General features: G+C 41.6%; 1 protein-coding gene across 27 annotated transcripts in view; it reads right to left on the minus strand.

Annotated features, from left to right (window-relative positions):
- Positions 1 to 2,487: 2,487 nt before the first annotated feature.
- The window catches only part of Kif21a (kinesin family member 21A), a 116,806-nt gene continuing 91,685 nt past the window's right edge, over positions 2,488 to 27,608 (minus strand). For 3 of the 27 annotated variants that reach the window (XM_075960381.1, XM_075960379.1, XM_075960374.1), the window contains 12 exons: positions 27,001 to 27,215; positions 23,298 to 23,405; positions 21,880 to 22,008; positions 19,737 to 19,775; positions 19,124 to 19,135; positions 13,570 to 13,706; positions 12,369 to 12,549; positions 11,564 to 11,728; positions 10,355 to 10,472; positions 8,577 to 8,747; positions 6,894 to 7,093; positions 2,488 to 3,708 (listed from right to left, as the gene is read on the minus strand). In XM_075960381.1, the coding sequence (XP_075816496.1) occupies positions 3,615 to 3,708; positions 6,894 to 7,093; positions 8,577 to 8,747; positions 10,355 to 10,472; positions 11,564 to 11,728; positions 12,369 to 12,549; positions 13,570 to 13,706; positions 19,124 to 19,135; positions 19,737 to 19,775; positions 21,880 to 22,008; positions 23,298 to 23,405; positions 27,001 to 27,215 (1,569 nt within the window). In that variant the 3' untranslated portion in view covers positions 2,488 to 3,614. Of the gene's footprint in view, positions 3,709 to 6,893; positions 7,094 to 8,576; positions 8,748 to 10,354; positions 10,473 to 11,563; positions 11,729 to 12,368; positions 12,550 to 13,569; positions 13,712 to 19,123; positions 19,139 to 19,729; positions 19,776 to 21,879; positions 22,009 to 23,297; positions 23,406 to 27,000; positions 27,216 to 27,608 lie in introns of all 27 variants that reach the window. The other 24 variants (XM_075960378.1, XM_075960377.1, XM_075960373.1 and 21 more) reach the window with 14 other exon arrangements.

Below are 27,608 nucleotides of genomic sequence, written 5' to 3' on the forward strand. Positions count from 1 at the left end.
TTTCTGGCTGTGTAGCTGGGTAGCTGGGTGACTGGCCCCTGAAGTCCTCCTCCTTCCTCTCTTGTCAGATCCCTTTCTCCCAGATTTTTCCTTATATTTATCTTCTCTACCCGTCAGTCCTACCCACTCCTCTTTCCTGCCTCACTATTGACTGTTCAGCTCTTTATTAGGCCCTCAGGTGTTTTAGACAGGCACAATAACACAGCTTCACAGAGTTAAACAAATGCAGCATAAACAAAAGTAACACATCTTAAAACAATATTCCCCAACAGGTACTGGTTTCATGGGGAAATCTATGTATCCCTTCGCTGTATTTAATGTAAAAACAAATAAGGTTAAATGGCGCAGGGGCACAGCCATATCATCCCTGTACTTGGAAGGCAGAGAGGCAGGCGGATTCTATTTAATGAGGCAACCTGCTCCCCATGGTGAGGTTCTGTCTCAAAACAAACAGCAAATCCCCACCAACTAAAACCGAAACAAAATCCTCAACCTTTCCCTTATTTATTTAGGGAAATATCAAAATCAAATATAACAAATAAGCGATGATACTTCACAGAAAGATTTTTAGGTAAGAGATTTACAGGTGCCATTATCCTCAGACCACCAGTCACCAGGTTAGGGTGTCGTCACCTGGATGAAAAGCATCTTCATCCCGGAAGACTTGGCAACTCAAGCACGTGGAGACTTTTCTCTGCGGGGAAGACTTGGCAACTCAGGCATGTGAAGACCTTTCTCTGCGGGGTGGTTCTTTTATAGGAAGATGAACTAGATAAGGCCACTTTACCCTGAAGAAATGCCTAGAGTAAAAGTTAGACCAGAAAGTCTTCTCAAGTCGTTGATCTTTGTTGCTGGCATCTATGCCACTTCCAGGGACTGGGAACCCAGTTTCCAGAACTCTTTCTTACTTGTCTAAGCTGCAAGAACCTCAACCTAGCTGGCCAGGTAAATCAGGGAAAGAACTTAGTGATGGGTATTAGGCAAAGTGAAAGGTTCCTAAGTCTCCAGATAATGAGATTTGGCCACTGTTAGATGAAAGATTGTCTCTGTTACTTTTCCATAGTCACACACAGCTCTGCTCAAATCCTTGTTCTCTAATTGCCTCCTCTTCCCCTTCTCTCCCTTCTTTTCCTCCATTTTCCATTTTTCCTCTTCTGCTTTCAAATACTTCTTTAGAGACTTTGCTGCTGCTATTCTCCATATGAAAGAAAACATCTGATTTTGTCTGCATCTGGCTTCTAGCTTTAGTATGCTGTAAACTCCATTTACATCCTTGCCTAGGAGATGACGTGATTTCATTCTTCTTCGTGTGTATATACGCTGTTTTATTTCTCCACCTGTTGAAAGGCAATACTCGTATCTTAGCCGTTATGATGATTGCGGCACTCTCCTTCAGGTATATATCCAGGAGTGGTATATCTGGATTATATGGTTGTTTTAGATCTCTGTTTTGCATTTTGTTTTGGTGGGTTGGTGGGTTTTGTGGGGGAGAGATTAATTTTTGCTGGTGTTTTTGATACTGATTCTTGGGCATGCTAATCTGTCCTACCACTGAGCTAGCTGTCCAGCCCTTAGCTTTGGAAATGTCTGGCTGGTGGCTAAAGGTACCTTTGGACCTATTTCACTCAGGCTGGACTGAAATTCTGAAGCTGTACCTCTGCCTCCCAGTGTTGGGATCACAAGCCTGTACTGCCATATCCAGCTAATTTTAGTTTCTTGAAGAGTTTTCATTTTGTTTCCCATAATGGCTGGACTAATGTTACTACTAGCAGCAGTTTTTTGGTAAGATTCACAATAGCCGTTCTCACACGGGTGAGATGGCATCTCACTGCAGTTTTGATTTATTTTGTTGATGATTAACGTGTGTTTATGTAGTCCTCAGGTAACAAACTTCTTTACATTCTAAAAAAAGCTGTAAAAACAAGAACAGCAGAGGCTGGACTACGGCTCAGTGATTAAGAGCACTGGCTGCTCTTCCAGAGGACCAGAAAAATATGTCCCTTCATTTTTTTTAAAAAAAAAATGTTTTTCCTAAAACATCATACACATGCATAAAGGAAATAGAGAAATAGATAACAGCTCAACATAAAACAAACAGATAATATCTGGGACCTAAGAAAAATTATAACACAGAGTTTGGTGCCCAGAAGCCTCTTCTACAGCTAACACCTGCCCTGTCTTGTCTCTGCGCCCTTCTCTGCTGGAAGGGAAGGTCACTGCCTTCACATTTATCACAATAATTTTTTGTATTATTATCTATGTTCAAATCCCTCCAGTTACATCAACTGATTTAATTTCTTTAACTAGCATTCCATGGTCCTTCCAACTGAGGTTACAGCTGGGGCTTTTCAAGCTGTAGCATGTCTCATGAACAAGGAAAGAAACAGTTGGACAGCTGGGTCTTTGCTCACACCACACGCAGACGAACAAGTTTTACCAACACTACAATTTTCTTACACTTAGAAAATATGAAGAGAATAAGAACAATTCATAGCATCATGTTTATTTAAGCACTAGCTAAACTTTCATTTACAAACAAATATTTTCAGGGCAAAAAAAAAAATAACACAAGACAATCATTTCAAAAGTTATACCATTACATAAAATTAAACTTGCAGAATTTACAAATTAATATTCTGAGCAGACAGATAAATTATACATCCGTTAACAAAACCCAATCAAACAGTAGGTAGAAATTCATACAGCCATAACGCCAGACAGTCTCTCTTTACAATCTACTTATTTACAATGTTTCCCACCACAAAATGATAAAAGTCTACCAAGGTGTGCACACACAGTATATTTAAAATATATTTAGCAGCATATAAAAAAAATCCAAGGAAAGAGAAAGGAGCTATTACTATGAAATAAAAAGAAATGAAAAGATAATAACAGAAACAATTCCATAGGAAAATAGATGAAAATATCTTTCTGTTAGGAAATCAATAGCTCACCGTCACAGAACACAGGCCCAGCACTAAGCACAGCAGCTGTGCGGCGCTTCCTTGCTGGGCACAGAATGCAGAACAACCGAAAGCTTTGGTCAATACAGGTAAACATGAACATTTTAGCACAAACTGTTACCTTTCTTAACAGACTAAGATCAAGTATGAGGAACCATCAATAACAGTTTCTGATTTTATTATTCCATTACATTGAAAGAGCCTTGAAATTTGGAACCCCTTGTAGCCTGACAAAATTCCTGATGAGCAGGATGAACGGAAGATGTGTTCACAAGGTGTCAGTTATGTGAACACATCGGAACGAGAAAACAGGGAGGAGTGTTTTACTCTGGGTATGCTTCTGGCTGCCACAAAAGCAGATATCTTTGAACTCAAATTACTTGAAAGTATCTTTTTTATAGCTAGGCACAAAAATCCAGTCACAGTCAAAGTGTGATTCAAGCAATACATCAATTGTAAGAAGCATATGTGTTGGTAGATATTAATATTAAACATACGAGATAGTACAGTTTGATTAGAATACATTTTTATCTAGCAGATAGGTTCCGATATATTTCCAGTTGATTCCATTACTAATAAGTGCAGGGCATCCTCTTCATTGAGAAACACAGAGTCCTCACAGTGTCAGTTTACGCTAATCTCCAGTCATGTTTAACTGCTGGCCGTATCTTCGCCCAGATCGCCTGTGTCAGAGATTTGACCATCTTGCAAATTGTGGGCTTTCCAGATTCTCACAGTCCGATCACTAAAAGACAATAAATTTAAAATGGACGTATGAGCAGAGGCAGAAATGTCCAACTAGCTCTCAGAATGACTTATAAAAGATTTTCCTCAAAGGTCTTTCATTAGTGCACATAAATGTTGTGCAGTGTTGCACAAGAAGAGCAAACACAAATCCGTAGAACATTTCCTGCCTGGAATGTTTCTGCATCACTCAGCACAGAGAGGAGAAAAATGCACAGAGAACACCAAGCTGAAGAGACAGGAAGTGGATCCGGAGTCTACAGAATTGGGAATTTACTCAGCCGAGACCCAAGGTCGCAGGATCTATTCAGGGAAGGACTTTGTAAACCTCTATAGGAGTCAAGTCTTGTGTTCCATCGGAATAATAGAGCGCTTGTTAGACTGGAGCTCAGGAATCAGTTTTGATGAATAAAAGACCAGTGCCACTGAGTAAAATTATTTTTGTACTTCATTAAGACAATGCTGACTTGGAGGAGGTTGAACTATCACCCATAATTAGTAATCTCCTATTTTATGTTATTTTGTTGATCTATATTATATCTATTATAAATTACAAGATTAGTTATAAGAGCTCTGTTGAGGTGAAAGCTTCTGAGACTCATTGAAGCAATGGAAAAGTATTTCCACAGCATCAACACAAAAAAGAAGAGGTTCAAAGAGGCCAAGGCCGCACTTCAAGCGGGCAGCAAACAGTGAGAGGCCGCTGGTGAAGAAACATCCTCAGCTGCACTGGAGAACCCAGGGTGTGAAGAAGTCAGAGCTATGAGGCTTCTGCCAAGGATAGTAGCAGATCTGCAATGGGACTTGCCTGTGCCCCTAAGACAAGCTGTGTGTGCCAGGGATGGCGGAGCTGGAGAACTGGGCCTGCCCAGGAATGTTCGAGCCAGAGGACTACTCAGAAGTCCCAGATACCAAATACTGAGCTACGGAGCTGGACTGTTGGTTTGCTTTAATCTTATTTATTTTTATGCCCAGGTTTTTCCCTTTTGAAATATGAAAGTATGAGATTTGTTTATTTTACAGGAGTCAGCTGTTTAGAGAGTAGATTTTTAAAGGCTTATATTTTTAAAGGAACTTATAAAAGTTGCATCAAACCTTGGAGACAAAGAATTGAAAAGTTACAGGATTATGGTTTAAAATGGTGTGTCTGTGTGTCAAGTGGTCAAGGGGAGAGTGTTCTAGTTAGCTTTAACTGTCAGCCTGACACAGCCTACAGTAATGTGAGAGGAAAGTCAACTGAAGAATTGCCCGGATCATACTGACTCTTGTGCATATCTATGGGAAGTTGTCTAAATATTAATTGATGTAGGAGGGTCCAGCATACTGTCCACAATACCATTCCCAGGGCTGTGTAAGAAAGCTACCTAAGGGGCTGAAGAGACGGCTCAGTGGTTAAGAGCTCTGCCTGCTCTTCCAAAGGTCCTGAGTTCAATTCCCAGCAACCACATGGTGGTTCACAACCATCTGTAATGAGATTTGGTGCCCTCTTCTGGCCTGCAGGGATACATGCAGGCAGATCACTCTATACGTAATAAATAAATAAAATTAAAAAAAAAAGAAAGAAAGCTAGCTAAGCATGGTCCTGTGAATGAGCTGGGAAGCAGCATCCTCCACAGTTTCTGCTTCGAGTTCCTGCATGACTTCCCTTGATGATGGACTGTACACTGTAACAATCTGCTCTAACTTGCTGCTGGTCGGTGTTTTATCACAGCAACAGAAGGGAACCTAAAACTCCTTTAAAAATGCTTTATGGATAGTAGGCACTATAAAATGTTTGATAGGTAAAATAGAAATAGTACTCACTTTAAAATAGACCTTTGGGGCTAGGGATGTAGCTCAGTAGTAGAGTAATTGCCAAGCAAGCATAAGACCCAAGGTTCCATCATAGTACCATCCCCCCCTCCACAAAAGTATTTAGCTTCTTAGATTTTATTGGCATCTAGTAGTCCTTGAGTAACAGTGAAAAGTTTAATTCTCAAAAAAAAATGAGATCATCTCATGAAAGGTGAGTATAATTAGCTACTCACACACCAATCCCTGGGACCCAGTGATATACAACGCTTAGTCTTATCTTAAATATATTATTTTTATGGCCTATGTCGCCCTAGGTCATCTGAGCTGTAGCCATCACTCATGACAGAAGAACCTGCATGGCCTGTGTCGCCCTAGGTCACCTGAGCTATAGCCATCCCTCATCAGAGAAGAACCTGTTTGGTATTCGTGACACCCTAGAGTCAATCCTCAGCAGAGAAACAATAAAGAAAAAGAATAGGGCATTCAGCAAGAAGATGCAAACACAGGCAAGCAATCCGGACTCGGAGCTGATGATGACCGCAGCACACACTGAATGGCTGCAATGGCGGTCTTCCTACCTTGCTCAGGCATCTGAAATGCCACCCAGGAGGCCCCCCTCCCTCCCTGCATTACTGCTGTTTTATAGCCCCACCCTTGCTCATTGTCATCATTGCCCTTTTCCCCTCCCTTATTTTCTGCTCCTTCTCGTTGGAATAGAAAGTAGAGTTTGTGTTTGCTCTGCTTTCTGCTCCCTTCCTAAGAATCTAGAATAAGGCCAGGCACACAGAGGTTCATTATGAGTAATCAAATAAACAAGAAATGAATTAGTCAATCGAACTCTTCACAGGAGGGAGGAAACATGTTATTATCACCTTCTTATATATTAAATAGAGAAAGAAATGCAAAGATTATTAAGAAAATAATTTGTTCTAAATATAAATCATAGCAAATTAGCTGCTCTTCTAAAGACAGAAAAATTCAAAATTAGTCATTAATGCATTTTTTTAAGTCACCAAGAAAAGATTAGATGTCGGATTCATGATATGCAGGGTACTAACTTGGAAGTAACGCCCCATTCTCAAGCCAGCCTAAACTTGTAATGTATATCAGAAACTATAATTTAGGAGCCAGGTATATTGGCACACCACTACAATCTCATCTCTTGGGTACTAAGACAGAAGGATGATGAGTTCTAAGCCAACCTGGACTAAAGAGCAAAGTCATATTACAAATAAATCAATGAAAGTAAATCAGTCATCATGAACCATTACTAGGATGGCTGTAAAGAGAGAGGGATCCCCCCCACTGGGCCGTGTTTGCAAATACTTACAAGATTTGTTACATCTGAACACAAGCAACCCACCCAGAGCAGGACCACAGGAGGAAACTTACTCGGCTGCAGTGAAAACGTGGGTGGAATTAACACAGATGGCATTGATGGGACTGTCATGACCTCTCAGCTCTCCAACTGGCACAAAAGTGTCCACGTTCCAGAGTTTCAAAATACCGCCTCGGCAGCCGCTGAGTAAAACCGGGTGGCCTGGCACCAGGCCCAGGGCACAGACCCAGTCCTTGTGTGCATTTGGGACTTGCTGGGAGAGAAGAGAGAAAGCAGTATGGAATCTTGCAAAACCAGTGGCCACACCAAAAATGGTTATAGGACTTTTAGCGGTGAAACTCAGAGTCAGGGATGCAGAACGTTCTCCAAGTTACAAAGGCCCATTTCTACACATTCGGCGATTTAAACAAGAAATCTACAACTTGCTTCCCAGTTTCCAACACCGTTTTCAGTGTTAAAGACATAGCATTAGTAATCTATAGCATCTAAACGACTCAGAAAACACACAAAAGTTTTCTCCTTTTTCGTTACCTAAAATATCCATAACAAAACAAGTTTGAAAACTCCAAACTGGCGTGCATATAGATTAGAAGAACTGCCTTGTGAAAGCAGTCTTACACTTTGCTAGAGAATATGCAGGTCTAAGGAAAATGGGAGTTTATCTATTTCATGATAAACACACACACACAAAAAGTACAACTAGATAATACCATATGGCCAGATTTTAAGTATAAACATTTATGTTCACAATATTAAAAATGACAGCCATGTGTATATATTTATGAGTCTGAAGTGTTCTTCTAATGTTCATGCTACTTCTGCATTTTGTCTTTACCTGCAGCCTGGAAGCAGGGAAGGGGTGGCAGCTGTAATGCATACATGCAGAGAATTGCAAACAGTTTTCTCTGTTTACTAATTTCTTCCCTGATACACTGCAGCCCTGCACTCATTCTATAGGAAATGGAAGCACTGCCTACTGGACTCGAGAAAATATTCCCAGGACTGAGGAGTCTCTCAACTCCAGGTGATCTTCATGTAGCTTGGGGAAAATGTAAATGTTCTACCTCAAGGTGGTATTTAATAAAGAAATATACACAAAAATTCTCCATCTTTCAACCTTCAGTAGTGGCCTGTCTTTTCTTACCAAGCGTGTATTTGTTGAATGTTTACCAACTTACCACTCTGATGGAAGTAACTTTATTGAAGATAAAGTACAGAAAATATATTTGCTATTGAAAGTGGAAAATTTAATGCGAATCTACACAACCTCCATTCTCAACCTGTAAGTCACAGCCCATGGTGGGGGGGGGGGTTCAAATGACCTTTCACAGAGGCTATCTAAGTCCATCAGAAAACACATTACAATCCATAACAGTAGCAAAATTACAGTTATGAAGTGCAATGAAATTTTTATGGTTGGGGGTCACCACAACGTGAGTACTATATTAAAGAATTATGGCATTAGGAAGGCCGAGAACCACTGATATAGAAGACCAATGAGATTTTTAAAGTTTGGATCTAGTTAAATTTGGTTTGTGATGTTTAAATTTATTTGCAAATTGTTTTATAATAAAGACTGTAACATTACATTGAAAAAAATTTTTAAAAATCTTTAAGAGAGACCCCTGTTAAAGCAATGAGAATCTATATAGAACCTCCCATCCCCCAAGTTGTTGGATTGACTCCTGTGTGGTTTTGAAATAGTCACTTCATACCATGCAGAGTTTCTGAATTACCTGAAGAAGACCTTTCTGAGCCAAGTCCCACTTCTTGATTCCATTGTCTCTGGACCCACTGAACAGGTTATCCCCTTGAATGGTCAGTGCTTCTATGCCGTCATAATGAGGAGGCTCAAAGTTGTGGGTGGGGCTTACCGTTCCAAGAGCCCCTCCAGTCACATCAAACATCTACAAGAGAGAATCAGAAAGACAGCAGTCATCCGTGGGGCTTTTAAACACAGGCTTCTATGCGCCCATTCACAGGAAGACAGAGGTGCCTCTAAGCGACCTGTTAGCCACACAAACTTTGCAGGAATGACACTGAGGGACACTCCGAGTCCCATTCACACTGACTTTGTTTGCACGTCACAGCCGCAAACTTCAAGAAAAGTAATTGGATTTTTTCATGTATAAATAAGGAAATGTGACATTCAATGCTAAAGATGTTATATATCAATGCATTTGAGGTTGAAATAATATTATGTTATTCAGTTAAAGTTAAGTAGGTTTTCAATTCCAGATTCCTTCTCCACCTTCCCAAAGGTATCCTTCAAACCTTTTCATTTTTCTCTGTCACTTGGCTTAAAAGGACAACCTATGACTGAATAATATCAAAAGCAGTCAATAGGGATATATATATCAGTTGGAAGAGTTTTTCCCTAGTATGCATGAAACCCAGTGTCAGTCTCTGGGAATAAATAAAATTGAGTATGATGACTAATCTTGGTTGTCAACTGGACACATCTGGGAAGAAGGAACATTGGTTGAAGAATTGTCTCCATCAGATTAACATGTAGGCATGTCTGTGGAGCATTTCCTAGATTTACAATTAATGTGGAAGAGCCCAGTGTAAGTGGTAGCATCCCTAGGCAGGCAAGGCTGGGCTGTATAAGAAAGATAGCTAAACTTGAGCATTGGAGAAAACTCATAAACAGCATCCTTCTGTGTTCTCTATTGCAGTCTCTATATTCAGAATCCTGCCTTGAGTTCCTGCCTTGTATTCTTTTCATGTTGGACTGTAACCTGTAATCTAAACTCTTCTTCCCCAGGTAGGCTTTCTTAATGTTTTACCACTGCAGCAGAGAAGCAAACTAGGAAGCTGGCATGTGATGGTATAAGTCTATAGTCCCTGCGCTTGGGAGCTAGTGGCAGGAAGATTATATGTTCAAGGTTATTTTTCAAATATAGATTATATTTTCAAAGCCCAGCCTGGACTACATAATACCCTCTCTCAAAAGAAACAAAACAACCAAATCGGTAACTATACATAAACACTACGAAAACCAAAAATCAAAGGGCAGAAAGTGGGGGAAGAGATCTGATTAAGAGAAAGTAACCTTGCAAAGGGCTGAGAGTAAGTGACTGCGGAATGCTCTCAGCCCTAAGCAGGACATCTAGGTCACACCTCCAATGCCTAAGTGGCATCGTAGAAGAGGCGGGCAGAAAGAAAGAATTGGAGGATGGGGAGAGCTACGAAACGCTGTCTTCCATACGTGACGTGACCGGTGCACTCAAGAATTCACAGCAGCCATGGTTGACTGCTGAAGAGTGGGGCCTGCCAACGCTCCATCACGGATGGAGGAGGCTCACATGAGAACGCTCCCCTCCCCAAGGAGAAAATGACAGCCAGTATTTGCAGGAGAAGGGGGAGTTCCTGTTCTCATGCAAAACAAAACTAAGATGCTTAATCAACCTCAATGGTCACAGGAGAAAGAAAAGAGATGTGGGACAGGGCTGAGATTAGTGAATACTTTAAACCTATCAAGAAAATGCAATTCCACCTCTGTAATACACACTTTGATGTAGTGGTCCTTGGAGCCAGTGATGATTAGGTCTTGTCCATTGGAGATCTGATCTACTGTAAGGCACATAACAGGGCCCAGGTGGCCAGTTAGCTTTCCTGTAGACTGAAACCTTAAAAGAGAAATAAAAATGAAGGTTGAAAGCATTCAGAGCATAATGGAAGACTCATATAATCTATATTAGTTCACAATATTTTTATTAATTTTCTTTTAGACTTCAGCCCTGCCTCTTGAAACCCTGGACAGAGTAACTAGAAATGACCAAATTAACATCCTAAGGTGGATCTGGGAAATACTTAGATCTTATTCCACAGCTTAACACAATTTATGAGATAAGTAAAATTCCGAGAAGTTGTAAAATGATAATATTAATTCCTTCATTTAAACTTCAAACTAGTAAGTTCATGAACTCAGGAAAGACATGACTAATCCCTTTAGACTCAATTTATTCAAAATACTGATATCACTGCTTATAACATCAATGAAGCTATCGAGGAAGTGGGGTTATTTTATTCTACACATACACATATTATACAACGCAAGCACACACAGTATGTGCCTATGTACATATATACATTTATGTGCAGCTATGTATATGGGAAAATAGGTGAGCCCTTCATTAGTCCCTATAAAGACTGAACACGGCTAGAACTGGTATCTGACAGGTGTAAGAACGAACAATACTACACTGGCATGGTAGTACACAGCTGTTACCCCAACCTTCAGTTGAACTACGAAGTTCAAGGCCAGCCTGAATGAAATAGCAAGACTTTTTTTTTTAAATGTGTGCAGTCAGTTGTCAGAGGGTAACAATGACCTTACGTGGCAGTCCTATCTTTAAGCAAGCTGCTGGAATACAGCAGTGCCTTTCACTTCTAGGATATTAATATTACAGTTCCTCAAAACGTGTTTTTCAGTCACTCTGTTAAGATAACCCTATATTTAATCCTGCTATTAAAAAAGAACAGATTTACATTAACAAAGTAATTAAAAGAGCAGTTGTTTAAATTTTATCAAATCACTTTTTTTTCACCCCACTGGATATGTAAATTACATTGCTATTTGCAAAATAAAATACAATTGTAACAGTTTTCTAAATGGGAGCTAGAGGACATGTGGAAATTGGATCTCACAAGCATTATTGGTGTTGGTATTTAGACTGTATTTGATATATGCAAGAGATGCATTTTCTAAAAGTCCTACCTTTTCAGGTCCCACATCCTGACAGCATTTCCAGAGGCCGCGTAGAGGAAAGTACCAGTTGGGTTTAGTGCAATCTGATTGATCTGGCTCTCTCCAGAGGGAATAGCTACTGTCCGGCTGGCACTTGCAGAACAAGCTTCTCCAAGAGTAACTTGACCTGAAGATCTAGTAAGTAAGTAATAAGAAAGTAAAATAAATAATAACAAAGCAACGTAAGTCATGTTTTCTGCCACAAGCTTGGCTAGCAGCTTCCTAAATTCTCAAGACCCTGGCTGTGGACAATAGCAGGAGCCTGTGTGTTTATGACCACATTCACAGTACCTAGCACCAAGCAGGTGGTCACACCACGAACAAGTACTGACCAACGGAGAGAATACGTGAATGAAGGTACCAGGGAGATCCCATCTAAACTCTTAATGTGTGTGTAAATCCTTCCTCAATACCAACAATACCAACAATGGTCAGTTTAGTCATTTTCCAAGGACTGATACTTATAGAAATCACTTAATTCCATAGGTAGTAAACTGTGTGCTCAAGCATTGCCTTAGCATCTGGGAAAGGGAAACTATGAAATCCATACTTAGTGGCAGATTAATCCAGTCTGTCTTTTCCTTTTCAGAATCCGGTCTTCGTTGTGCTCAACTTTCCCCTCGGTATTTTCCCAGTGAACAATTAAACATCCTCTGAGAAAGTAGGTATCTTTTAAAAGCTAAAGCCCTCATCAGTTATTTAAAACTGTAATCAGTTTTATAAAAAAAAAAAAAACAACAAAGCGACTCTTGGTGTGTGTTTTCAAGGTACTTACGTTAATGTTCGAATGCACTTCGCTGAGTCTCTGATATCCCACACCTTAATATAAGATGTTGACACCGTGAAGACCAAACTCGTATAATTGCAGTATTTTACAGATACAACGTTGTTAGGGTGAACCCCTAGTGACATAATTTCCTGTCCAGTCACAAGATTCCAAACTTTACAGGTACGATCTAAAACAAAACAAAAAAAAATAAGATCAAAGCAGAAGAAATGCTGTTGATATGAAATATTTTAGGTTCTTTTAACAACAGAAATTATTTTTAAACAACATTCCACCATGGGAACAAAAGAGCAAAGGATGGTGGTCTTCTCCAACCATCCGGCACTAGGCATTATTGTACATCCCTCAGTGTCTGTGGAAACTTCATAGGCAGGAGAGGTAGAGTGGATCTAAACTAAGAGAGGTGTGTCTGGTGTCTGCCTTATTGTTTTAGGTTCTTATTATGCAGCAAAGGGCAGTGCAAGATTGGAGGTTTCTCAATCTGGTTTGAACTACTGGCTAAATTAACAGAGGAAAAACATTTTAGTATCTTGAGTTTCTTTATCTGTAACATGAAGCTGCAACATGTAGCTCTCGGGAGCTGTTGTACTGAGACACATTTGGATCATGTCTCAGTATCTCTGACATGTTAATAAGAAGCGGGGGTTGCTACTATCTTTTTGCCACATTCTATATTTTAGTGGTCTTAGATAAACTTTTATACTGTCCATTTTGAAAGCTAGAACACAGTATGCAGTAAGGGTCAATCACTGAAAGGAAGCGTGCTCTTAACACTGTGTTCACAAATATAAACAGCGGATTTACTCCCTTACCCACTAAGCAACGATTTTGTATTTTATGCAATTGAGGAAGTAAACCACCACATCAGGCTCACTTGATTTAAGTAGTCTTTTAATAATTCTGTTTTAAAGCTATTTTTAGATATATACATATGAGCATTAGATGATTGCTAGCATCTTTCATTTCTTAACTTTATTTTTAATTATGTGCATGGGTGTATATTTATGTAGAGGTATGTGCACATGAGTGCAAGTGCACATGAAGGCCACAAGGGGGTGCCAGGTCCCTGAAACTGGAGTTACAGGCAGTTGTGGGTGGCAAAGCATGGGTTCTGATAATAACTAAAATCCTACAGACCAGTACTACACAGTCTGCACCACCAAGCTGTCTCTCCAGCCATGGCTAGCACCTTTTGATCCAGTGAAGAGGAGATCGTCGGTAGAATCCACACAGAGCACAGCTTTCGTGTGCCCTTCAGCTATGTGAACACATTGGAGTGAAGACGGTCTGATTCCTTTGGAGGCAGGAAATGGGTTGATTATGCCCCTACGGTGGGGGAAAAAGATTGACTTCAGCATCTCTATTATAAAAGGAGGCTTATCTTTTCCTACCATTTTTTAAAAAGCCTTCATAAATTATTATTAATATTCTCCAGACCGTCCCCTTCATTCATTTAGTCAAAAGGAAGCTGATAAAGAGAGACATAACCGTGGTAGAGCACATATATTAATTAGACATCCACTAGTAACTAGTTCTTCAAGCAGCGAAAGTGACAATGTACCTGGATTTTCTTATTAGCTATTTCATCCCTCTGGAAATTCTTCCTTGTTATGACCAAAAGGGGGCAGAAATGATTGGCTGGCTTCATAGCAGGCAGCATAGAATTCTATGCCTAAAGAGAACATGCTGGAGACTGTGTCACACATAACTCCTAAGCTACACGAAAGCAGTATAAAGATGGAAAGAAGTTACAGATATCGGATGGGCAGAAAATTATGGGAAGATGATGTTCAAGGACCAGCAACTGAAAGGGGTGGAAAAACCTTTGACAATCTCAAAGATTTTAAAGTGGAAGATGCAGGAAGTCAAGCTCCCTGGGAGCTGCTTACAGATGCTGCTTCTGCAGTGTCTGGGCTGTGCAGCGGGCCATGCGCTGGGGACTGCGAGGGTTATCAAATTACTGCCTGCCCCTAACTGGAAAGGGGTCTAAGGTAAGCTAGGAATGAAAATGAGTGTCAGGAAGAGTAAGGACGAGAATAACCCAAGAACAGAGCGAACCAGTCACTCAAGTGCCCTGCTAGTTTTTCTTCTTGCTGCGAGCTACAATATTAAATGTGTCTGTCTTTAAATTATTATCATTACTATTCATAATTCTCCGAAGAGGGAAAAGCATTATCAGTCCTTAGAAATCACAGAGGTTAATAAACGGGAAAAACCACCTCAGACACTAATTTGAGTGTCACATATTAAAAAAAAATGGGAAAATCATTATAAACACTTTTAAAAGTAAATGTTCACCAGTAGTACATAACACGGGCCGGCCAATCTCAGGGGGATGCCCCTGTACGGTTATTAGGTGGTTATCAAGGGCATATGGTGTGCACATTTTGCACTGACTCCAATAAAGTCCGAATGCCAAGCCTGTCAGAGAATGCTCTCTGAAGAGTGAGGTGAACTCATGTGTCACAGTGGCGGCACAGCACAGAGTCGCTCTGGAAGACCTCCGGCACTCAATCAATCTTTCCCTGGCCCTCAAAACAGTCATGCCTTGCTAAGTGAACTGATAGATTTAATAGCTGAGTAATGTCCTGTGTTGCCTGGATAACAAAACTCACCCAAACAAGAAATCATTTATATGTAGCACTAACATAATAATTGGGTAAAATTTAAACCTAGCACTAACGTCAAAGACAGAAGGGAATTATATAAGAGAAAAACAGAACTAACTTCCAGAGAGAGGGCTGTGCCTGTTCAGTACATGATCAAAGGTTAGCAACGTGTGGCCCCTGTACCAAAACTGCCTATGGCTTCTGGCAGAAGTAAACGTCTCAGCAGGATGTGCCGAGTCCATCCACATTCTGCCAGGCCATGACAGGCCTTAGCTCGAGGAGCTGTGTTTTAGGAACACTGAAGGTTGGAGTCTTTGTGAATTAAGGAAAAATGAGAATAGAAGCTGACAAGATAATAAAAGAAGGCATGCCGGAGAAAGGATGTAACTGTGAGATTGAAATTCTGAACATTTAGAGGGGTGTCACACACACAAAAAAAGACACTAAATCAATTCTCATGTAGCTGAAGACTTGGCTGGCAAAAAAAAATATGAAGAGACATGTAAAGGAAGTAAACAGGTTTATTTTTAAAACATTATAATTAAGGTCTTTTTATACTGTAGTTCTTTTGGGTTTCTTTTTTAACTTAGAGGTGAAGGAAATTCCAAGTCACTAAAAGTGACCCTTGAGATTATCTCTGGATATTCAAAGACAAAGATTACACACACATATATGCATATATAGACATATATACATATATATTCCAATTTATCTTCTGTGTGCAAAATTCCAGATTGAAATTAATAACAATAACTTGTTTATAATATAAGAATTTATATTTTGGTGCCAGACAGTGGTGGTGCATAACTTTAATCCCAGCACTGGGGAGGCAGGTGAATCTCTGTGAGTTTGAGGCTAGCCTGCTCTACTAAAGCTAGTTCCAGAACAGACTCCAAAGCTACAGAGAAATCTTGTCTCGAAGAAGAAAAAAAAAAGGAATTTATATTTTTGATTGTGAGCCATTAATGGCTGAGCCATCTCTCCAGCCCTGTAATATAAGAATTTAAACAAATTAAACCTAGAAGAGGAGAGACACTATTCTCAAAAGTATGAGTCTGCTGTTTTGAAACCCTATTGATACAAAATGCATAGCTATGAAATAATTCCATTAAAGTTATAAGAATCGCTTCAAATATTTCAGAGGTATTATTCTTCTGGGGAAGGCTACTACTATAACTGTATAAACAGATAAGGAATAATTAATTAAAAACTGCATCAGCAGCATAAGAGCTGCTTGGAACTCAATGACACAAACCCTCCTCAGAACCCAAGTGCAATCACTTAAAAACCCTATACCCCCAGATTCTCTTCCCATGGGGCCCAGCTGTCTCCTGATACAACACCCAACATAAAGCCACCTTCCTGGAAAGCAGGAAGCTTCTGTTATTCTCACACAGTCTTTCTTGCTGCACATGGATGTGTGGCATGCATATGCGCATGCATGTTCCCACATAAGTGGCCTACGTGAGTGAGGGCAGGTGCAAGGGCTTCCCATGCAGACAGGCCTAGGCTGCTATTTCCCAATGCAATTTCCTAGGCCGTGTTCTACCTTGTGTGTTGAGGAAGGTGGTTCTCCAGAATTTCAGCTACTATAGCAGGTCACCTTACTACCTAGTACTGCCCAGTAACAGTCCTACATATGCTGAGCACAGTCCCCCACACCTGCCCAGCACAGTCCTCCACTCCTGCCCTCACAGTCCTCCACACCTGCCCAGCATAGTCCTCCACACCTGCCCTCACAGTCCTCCACACCTGCCCAGCACAGTCCTCCACACCTGCCCAGCATAGTCCTCCACACCTGCCAAGCAAGTCCTCCACACCTGCCCAGAACAGTCCTCTACACCAGCACAGCACAGTCCTCCACACCTGCCCAGCACAGTCCTCCACTCCTGCCCTCACAGTCCTCCACACCTGCCCAGCACAGTCCTCCACACCTGCCCAGCACAGTCCTCCACACCTGCCCTCACAGTCCTCCACACCTGCCCAGCACAGTCCTCCACACCTGCCCAGCACAGTCCTCCACTCCTGCCCTCACAGTCCTCCACACCTGCCCAGCACAGTCCTCCACACCTGCCCAGCACAGTCCTCCACACCTGCCCAGCAAGTCCTCCACACCTGCCCAGAACAGTCCTCCACACCTGCCCAGGAACAGTCCTCCACACCTGCCCAGCACAGTCCTCCACTCCTGCCCTCACAGTCCTCCACACCTGCCCAGCACAGTCCTCCACACCTGCCCAGCACAGTCCTCCACACCTGCCCAGCAAGTCCTCCACACCTGCCCAGAACAGTCCTCCACACCTGCCCAGGAACAGTCCTCCACACCTGCCCAGGAACAGTCCTCCACACCTGCCCAGGAACAGTCCTCCACACCTGCCCAGGAACAGTCCTCCACACCTGGCCAGAACAGTCCTCCACACCTGCCCAGCACAGTCCTCCACTCCTGCCCTCACAGTCCTCCACACCTGCCCAGCACAGTCCTCCACACCTGCCCAGCACAGTCCTCCACACCTGCCCAGCACAGTCCTCCACACCTGCCCAGCACAGTCCTCCACACCTGCCCAGCACAGTCCTCCACACCTGCCCAGCAAGTCCTCCACACCTGCCCAGAACAGTCCTCCACACCTGCCCAGGAACAGTCCTCCACACCTGCCCAGCACAGTCCTCCACACCTGGCCAGCACAGTCCTCCACACCTGCCCAGCACAGCCCCCCACACCTGCCCAGCACAGTCCTCCACACCTGCCCAGCACAGTCCTCCACATCTGCCCAGCATAGTCCTCCACACCTGCCCAGGAACAGTCCTCCACACCTGCCCAGCACAGTCCTCTACACCTGCCCAGGAACAGTCCTCCACACCTGCCCAGCACAGTCCTCCACACCTGCCCAGCACAGTCCTCCACACCTGCCCAGCACAGTCCCCACACCTGCCCAGCACAGTCCTCCACACCTGCCCAGCACAGCCTCCACACCTGCCCAGCACAGTCCTCCACACCTGCCCAGCACAGCCCCACACCTGCCCAGCACAGTCCCCCACACCTGCCCAGCACAGTCCCCCACACCTGCCCAGCACAGTCCCCCACACCTGCCCAGCACAGTCCTCCACACCTGCCCAGCACAGTCCTCCACATCTGCCCAGGACAGCCGCCACACCTGCCCAGGAACAGTCCTCCACACCTGCCCAGCACAGTCCCCCACACCTGCCCAGCACAGTCCCCCCCACCTGCCCAGCACAGTCCTCCACACCTGCCCAGCACAGCCCTCCACACCTGCCCAGCACAGTCCCCCACACCTGCCCAGGAACAGTCCTCCACACCTGCCCTGCACAGTCCCCCACACCTGCCCAGGAACAGTCCTCCACACCTGCCCAGCACAGTCTACAACACCTGCCCAGCACAGTCCTCCACACCTGCCCAGCACAGTCCTCCACACCTGCCCAGCACAGTCCCCACACCTGCCCAGGAACAGTCCTCCACACCTGCCCAGGAACAGTCCTCCACACCTGCCCAGCACAGTCCTCCACACCTGCCCAGCACAGTCTTCCACACCTGTCTAACACAGTCCTCCACACCTGTCCTCCACACCTGCCCAGGTATCATGTAGAATACAAACTTTAGTCTTTATGCATCTACATCAACCACTCTACTCTCCAAGACATTTTCCCAACCCATTGTATTTATTTCAATACCACTGGTTATTCAGTGCTCTGAAGAAAAATAATCTTAATATTAAAAATTAAAAATATTAAATATTACTAGATAATTAAATTTTAAAGATATATGTCAGTTTTAACAATTAAAAAATTTTAAATACTCACTAGGTAATTAAAGTGTTCTAAAATAGTCAGCATATTAGAGTTGGTAATATTTATATAATTACCCTATACCACTAAAGACGACAGGGAAACATGGGTATGGAAAACATACACATAACGTGTCATTATCATATTCTAATTAAATCTCTTCACATTCTAAAATATAAAAATGGCCTTTAAATCAGTTCTTTAAGTTAAATTAAAGTATATAAATTTGTACAACAATGCTGGTCTGAGTGGAGAAAAAAAACACTTATTTTGTCCCATGCAAACCAGTAAAATAATAACACTGTGAGGTTGATCTTCCTCCCTTCCCCTGCCTACCTTCTGGAGGATCTGCTGATGTTCAGAAAAATGGCCACAAAAAAAGGAAAACAAATGGAAAATGAGGAAGAGACAAGCGGGTAAGTTTGGGAAGAGAAAGAGAGAGAAAGAAGAAAAAATTTAGCCCTTCCCCAAATCCGTAACATGAAAAAATAAAGTAATGCTATTATTTTTTAAATTTCACTTATCAGTTTAAAATTTTTAAATAAGTTCCTTTACTTTGTAATTTTGTTTTAATTTTGTCAGGGTAGTATCTTTTTTATAATTGAGTATGCTGTTATGAAATGAACTTTTTACTTCAAATTGCTAAGCCAACAAGGAAAGCTATGTATGCTATTCCTAGACTTTGAAAGAGCAAGCCCTCCTGATGTCAACACTGGGAAAATACAGCAACAAACAACCAGCTTCTAAGTGATCATAAAAAGTGTTTGCTACTACTTTACAAGATATACTCACAAGACACGCTAAAATTAATGTTTTATAGTATTAGTGCACTTACACGGCTTACAACAAGTTATGCATGCAATAAAAAAAAAGGATTGCTTAGAATTTCCAGGAGGCGTTTAGGACATCAGTGGAAGGAAAGAACGTAGGGGAGACAGGAAGAAAGTACCTGTGCACCTCCGACAAAGAGGAGTCACTTTCATCAGACCTACAGTGAAAGAGTCGTGAGGAGAAGAACAGATATCAAAACAGGTGAAGACATCAGACTGAAAACCAACAGTGTAGATAACAGAATCTTGTAAACACTGCCTTTGTGGCGTCTGCTTTTCTGTTTGCAAATTTAGACAAAAAATTAGACCCACGTTTTCTACCAGTCTTGGGGTTAAGACTGTGTACCTATTACTGACCCTGAGACTCCACCTTCACCTCAAAAACTCAGGCCCTGGCAAGGAAAATTATCAAGTATCTGAACTGCATCACGACCAGGCTTCTTTTATGACTACCTGAAAGAAAAATCCCCATTCCAGTAACTGCATGAATTTATCTTGATAGTTACTGTTTTAGATGGATGCTAACGCAGAAATTTGACAAGCACATTCTATATCTGCACAGAAAGTAAATCACTCAAATGTTTAAAGCCTGTAGTTTTAACTGATTTCAACAGTAGAGAATTCTTCTGATGACGTGGTTCCTTGGTAACAACTAGTAGGCAAGACGCTGCCAGCCCTGTGCTCTGTACTCAAGTCTGCAGTGAGTGTGTCTGTTAGGAGCTTCGATGGTGCAGCTTTCCTGGGGAGAATGGGGAAGGTAACGGTGGCATGGAATGTAAGAACTGAACTGTGAGATCTGCACGTCACAGATGAAATACGACAGTCTCCAAACAGGACCCCAAAGGAAGAAAGACAAGGGAAGTTTTCCAAAGTGCAAATACAGTTGACTCAATGTATCCCTTATGGGATTACAACAGCAAGCTTAGTGCAGTCCGTAAAACATATGAGTCACAAAATAGCAAACTATGATGAGATTATCAAGATTATTAAGACTGGCAGAAAAACAATTTGAGACAGGTTCTTGATCTGTAGCTCAGACTGTTCTGAAACTCACTATGTAGCCCAGTCTGGCCTTGAACATGTAGGTCCTCAACCTACTTCAGTGTCTAAGGTGCTGGGTGACACTTGTGAGCCACCATACCCACCTTGTGACAGAAAATATTAAAACTACTGTGAATGAAAAATAAACAAAAATGAAGCAACTGTTCACATACTAGTGAAAATGGACTTTGAGCGTCCTACCTTCCTCAGGTCATGGAACACATTAATAACATTAAGGACTGTTTTGTTTAATAGGATATTTACCTTTCTAGATCAATTTAAAGGGCATGTCATCTACTGAATACATAAAAAATTAATGAAGAATATATAAATAGCTGATGTATGAATTAAGCAGATTAAAAATGATTTCCAAATGATGAGTGTAATTACATTTATAGAGCCATTTAATACAATCTACGTGTATTAGACAGATCTTTTAAATGGCATCCTATAAATTTCAGAGCTGTTACATGCGGGAAGATGACAGCATAGGAAGCCAGCGGCTGTGGCTGGGGGGAGGGAGGTCAAGTGCATGCGCTCACAGAAGTGTTATTCATATTCTAAAGCAGACAAGCCAGTGTTCCTGTCTATATTATGACAGTCATATTAGTACTGAATTTTTAGAAGAAAGATTCTGGGTCAATACAGGATACCTTTTCACTTCTAAGTTAGTGAAAATTATATTTTCTACCTCCTAGACTCTCCCCTCAACTCGCTTCCAGTCCTACATCCTCTCTCCATCGGGTGGCAGTTTGTTGCAGTGACAGAGTCAGTGAAATTTGTGGTGGATTTATCTGGAGCCACCGAGGGGCAGGAGCATGTGGTATTTGTAAGTTGTCTTAAATACAAACAGTGAAACATTTGCCACTTTTTGGTGTAGTCTATCATGGTCCGATGCCTGTGTGAGCTTATAGAAGCTGGAAAATCCAAAGACGTTTTAACACCTCATGCTCAAAGATCCTACTTGACTCCTACCAGAATAGGAGAGATCAGAACAGAGAGCACAGCCGTGCACAGCTACTGCAGGGAGCAATGTTCAGCAGGAAAATAATCTCTTAAGTTTGCCTACATGGTTCCTTTCAGTTTAAAACTACAAAAATATGGCAAGAGTTTACTATTCAGACTCCGCCTCCCAGACAGAAAGGGTGAAAGGTCCACACAGACTGTTGTCGGAGGTGCGGAGTCCTGGGTGAGAAGCCAGGGCTCACTTCCGTGACTTACTTATCCTGCTGAACTGACGTGTTTCCCTGAGAAACAGTAAGACGATTAAACACGTTCAGTTCGTTACGGGGCCGGCTTGGTGGGGAGGAAGGAGGTGAGAGACTAGCCTCGGAAGCACCAGAATCCGAGCTACAAGAAAAAAGAAGATTAAACAGGTGGCTTTAGTTGGTTATGCTTTGTTAGAAAACATGCTTTTTAAAAGATTATTTTATTAGAAGACTCCTTCTTTTCTTCCTCTCTTTATTTATTTTTGAGATCTTGCTTTCTGAATCATTTAAAAAATAATTTTACTAGATTTTGTCACATTGGTCACAAGATGGCACTGCAGAAAAAGAGTCTGCCTAGTGAGACCCAAAATCCACCATCTACAAGGCAAGCCCAACTTAATTATAAATCTAAACAAAACTGAGAGCTATTGCTTGCTTTGCAGGAGAAGCGGCAGGCCCAAAGGACTCAGGAGCAATTTGCCTTACCAGTTGACTTTTAAATAATTTATTTTCTCCAGGCTACCATTTCTGAATGATTCCTGAGACACTGGATTCAATAATTAAGGCAGATTACTTCTTTGAAACTATAAAAAGCAAGGATGAATAGAAGGATAGTCAGTATGCCAATTAAGTCAGCTCTACTGATGGCCAGTGGAGAAAATGTGTGTGTTATTTAGTATAAGACTGTCCACTAAGGGACAGACACTCTATGAACATGTGTTTATGTTAAAGGAAAAAGTACACTAGTGTTTACTGGTATTAAAAGGCAAATGGGCATGATTGTTCTCCGCCATTGACACACCTGCCCCAGCCAGCATTCTGTGTAAATGAGGAAGCAAGGTGGTGGCAGAAGTTGGGGTGCTTTTACATAATGTCTTACTTATTTAATCCGTTTAGTGTCTACATGTTGTGGTGGAGCAGTTGCTAAACACCCACGGAAGGGGTCAGCAGACTGCACTCTGCACTGCTACTTAAACCCTCACAGAACATTAAAGAAATGCTTGAGGATGATATCAACAGTCCAAATGGGAGTCGCAAGAAAACGACCCACATGCCACACCTTATGATGTGACCACTCAAGGGGGAAGGTCAGATTAGCTTCAGAGGAGAGGCTAAATTAATTTTGAGCTTTTATAGAAGACCATTTGAAATAGAAGCTTGATAACTTTTAGTTCAAATGCAGAGGAACCCTTTCAGGGCTTTACGAAAATAACTGAAAACCGTTAGTGACATGAACGGGGAGACACGTGATCAAGAGTATTAAAATTGCGTGGGTGATCATAAAGCCAGAAACCACTCAGCCAAGTCAATAGTTCACTTAATTGTCTGAGAAACCAGTCACAAGCAAATAGAAACTTGCAGCTGCCCCTCAGGGCCTGCTGCAGGGGACCTGCAGCCTTCTGAGTATGGAAAAGAGTGTTAGGAACTTACTGTTTATGTTCCTTGGCCTTGGGTTTCTCGGCTTTCTCGTATGCCTTTCTCCTTGCTACAGGGGAAGGCTCTGGCATTTTTTTTTCTGATAGAGATGGCTGTCTGGAACTAAAATAGGAAAACATTTTAATTATTTTTCTTGTTTATTTTTATTATTATTAATATTTTTACATTTAAAAACTTTGGCAGCTAATCTAATCTAAAAGTTCCAAATTTATTTTTCGGGGAGGGGGAATAAAAGTAGGATAAGAAAATAATACATGACTTATTTTTAGTGGATAGAAGCCTAATAATCACAAACTTTTTAAGTTACAATTTCATTAATTACATTTGTTTATTATCTTTTAATGTAAAAAATGATACTACCAGACAAACAAAATAAATATTTTAAGTATACAAATTTTATTGGAAACTGTTTGGTCTGGGGGAAAGTTATCTAAAAAGTTTTGCAAGAAAAAAACTACTAGGCTATGAGAAGTAATACAATTTAATAAATAAACATTAAAAAGTGGCTATAAACCACGTGGTTATAACATAGCAATGTAAGTAGTAACACAAGCCAAGAACGACAACTGTTTTTACTGAACTAGATTTAGACACCGATTAGTCATTTTCTATGTTTTAGTAATAAAACATTCTTGTCACTAACTTTAAGTAGTAAAAGTTAGGTGTGGTGGCTCAAGTCATCAATCCCAGCACTTAGGAGACTGAGGGACCAGGACGCTTAAGTAAAATCTGAAGTCCACACCCACAAGGCAAGCCAAATTCAAAATTATATAACTTAGAGTTTAAACCAAACCGCTCACTTTACAGGTAAGACAGCAGACTTAATAATCTTGAGAACAATTTTGAATTATTTCTTCTCGCTAGTCCCCTATTTCCCAATTATTCTTGAGATACTGAGTTCAATAGACACAAGGGATTATATTTCTGGATCCTGGGCTTCACACAGTGATTTTTCAAGCCAGCTTGGGGTTCAGTGAATGAGACCATATGTCAGAAACTTTTTAAAATTAAAAACAAGGGGGGCTGGAGAGATGGCTCAGTGGTTAAGAGCATTGCCTCTCTTCCAAAGGTCCTGAGTTCAATTCCCAGCAACCACATGGTGGCTCACAACCATCTGTAATGAGGTCTGGTGCCCTCTTCTGGCCTGCAGGTATACACACAGACAGAGTACTATATACATAATAAATAAATAAATATTTTTTAAAAATAAATAAATAAATAAAAAATAAAATTAGAAACAAGGAGTAGCTGATGAATAATTAAAACTTAAAGATATGAGTTTTGTGGATGCAATGATGAATATTACCATTCTCAGCGAGAAACACTGCTTAAAAACCACGGAAAGAGTTTGCTAAGCGATATTCAAAGGTGGAAACCACATGTGACTGAAGAAACCATATTTTAGCAATTCCACCCTGTGCACAGGATAAGGGAATGTGTGGTAGGAGCTACGGGTACGCCTGAACCAAGCGCAAACCTTCAGTCTGTGAGGACCTGGACCTGACAAGGTGGTACAGGTATGAAGTCTTAGCACTCGGGAGGTGGAGGCATTAGCCCTGACGACATAGTGACTTTGGTGCCAGCCTAGGCTCCACGAGACTGCCTCCAACAAGGAAAGGAAGTGTCGGGAATTAGATAAATTTAGCCCTCTAAGTTCATGAAAACTTAGAGGCAAATTGTATGAAGAAGCAAAGTCTAAGAGACATCTTCCATAATATGTCATAAAGGATACACTTATAAATCAATATATTACCTGAATGTGGATTCCAGGCCACAGCCTTAGTCTTGAGGTTCCTAATGTGCCTGTCATAAGGCGGACTAGAGCTGAGCACACACAAGGCCCCGACAGTCCCTTATCTGTGTCACTATCCCTGTCACAGCACTGAGGCCATGGCTACACTGGTTAGCAGCTTCCAGTATTAATCACATAAGCTCCTTAAGCACATGCAAGAAAATTCTATCATTAAAATTAATTCTGCATCTAAAGGTAGACGGGACTGATACATGGAAGATAATGGAAACGCCGTCATGAAATGAAGAATATTATGGGAAACAGACATAGACAGCAAGTTCATTACTTGGGTATTATCTGTAGAGTTGCCTATTTGCATGCTGCTTTAGGGGCAATATTCTCATATACATATATTCATATCAGAAACCATTTGCTAGATTATAACTTGAGAGTTAGTTTGCAAAAACATCACTGAAGAATCCTTACAAGTGAGGGGCTGAAGAAATGGCTCAGTGGGTAAAAGCACTGGCTGCTTTTTAAAAGGACCCAGGTTCAAGACCCAGCACCCACTGTGGTTCACAGCAGTCTGCAATTCCAGTTCCAGGGTATCAGACACCATTTTCTGACCTCCACAGGCATGAGGCACACACGTGCAAAACACTCAGAACCATAAATAAAAAATAAAAATCTAAAAGGTAATGTTTAAAAGGGAAACACACTACACACACATGCACACACACACACACACACACACACACATACACACACACACGCACGCACGCACGCACGCACGCATGCAGGCTCACTAACAAAAACAGGGAAAGTATGCACATATACTATCCAGCGCAGGGAAGTCTCATTGTTCTCAAAACAGAAATTGAGAGTGCCATGGGGCACTTGTTGTAATAGAAGAAGAGCTTTGTTGTTACAACTGCAGCTCCTCACTGTGAAGTTCTTTGTCTGGGCATTGGCCCCGACACACAGTGAGCTTCAAGGTGAAAGGTTGGGGGGGGGGCGGGGAGTGGTAGAGTACGTCTTTCATATCAGCACTCAGGAGCCAGAGGGCAGTCTGCTTTACAGAGGGCTGCTACACAGTGAGCCCCTATCTCAAAAACAAAGCAAAACAAAACAAAACCTAAACTTTAGTTTTAGGAAAACCTGAAAGGCACAAAGTTTATAATTAGTTTTAGCCTTTTTCCTTAAAGGGGTCAGCAATGATTTATTATCCTACCAGGTTATTAGAACCAGATCCTAGATAACCTGGAGTAAACTTGAGTGTTAAGAGCTTATATTGACATGTAATTATTTTATTTGTATAACTTTAGCCTAATGGAAGTGTTTCTAAATAAACTGTGCCTATAATCATTACTCAGAAAATGGTATTGCCCTTAGAGCAATCCTAAAACTAGGAGATTAAAGTCAAAAGATAACATTGAATCTTAAGTTATTTTGATTTTCCAGATCACTAGGGTTAGGGTGAAAAACTTCCTTTTGCGGGAAAAGTATTTCCCACACAAACATGAAAGAATTTGGATGCTTAGCACCTACATAAAAAACAGGTGACTGTGGTAGCCCTCCTGTAATCCCAGCCAAGTGCAGGCAGAGAAAGGGAGTTCCAGGAGCAAACTTGCTGGCCTGGAGAGAGAATTCTGGGTTTGGCAAAGGACCATGCCTCAATATGTACATTCAGAATGATTGAGCATGACACCTAACATCAGCTTTAGAGCCCCGCCCATACAGAACACACACACACACACACACACACACACACACACACACACACACACACACACAGAGCACATATTCATACACAAACAAAAACTGGGGCCAGCAACACCTAACAGAAATGGCTTTGAAAACCAGAGACTGATTATTTTTCAACAGAAATAAATTAGAAACATGCATATTAATAAACAAAACAAAAAGCCGAAAGGAAGGGAGTTAGTATAGCCAGGTCAGACTTACATGCTGCCTGTCTTAGAAGGTAAGCCAGATGGGGGAAGAAGCTCTTTGTCCCTAGCAGAAGTGCCACTGGTCTCTGTATGCATTCCAATCTCTTGCCCTTCTGCAACAGGTGTAAGAGAACCCGGCAAGGAGGCCTCTCCTGCACTAGTGTCTGAGGCTAGTTCACTGCTATCTGCATACAGCAACTCCATCTGAGTGGTGGTTCTCCTTCGCGCCTAGAGATGGAAAGAGAAGCAATCAGGGCCAGACTTTTGCACAGAACTTGATTAGGGAACAGAGACTTTTTTTTTAATTAGTCTGCAATAGATAAAAATACTATGTACATCTTTTCCTTGCAGGTATGGAGCTTAAGAGATGGCTCAACAGTTAAGAGCAATGCCTGCTCTTCCAAAGGTCCTGAGTTCAATTCCTAGCAACCACATGGTGGCTCAAAACCATCTGTAATGAGATCTGGTGCCGTCTTGAGGATAAGGCCTGGTCAGTCATCCTCATCAACTTAGACCACGAAACCCAATACAGACAAGTTCAATAGAACCGCCCTATATGGGCTGCCCACATATGCTTCAGCACTGCCAGTATTAGATTTCAAAAAGTTCAAAATGTCAAAG

Source organism: Microtus pennsylvanicus, chromosome 2 (assembly GCF_037038515.1).
Source record: "Microtus pennsylvanicus isolate mMicPen1 chromosome 2, mMicPen1.hap1, whole genome shotgun sequence".
NCBI lineage: Eukaryota > Metazoa > Chordata > Mammalia > Rodentia > Cricetidae > Microtus > Microtus pennsylvanicus.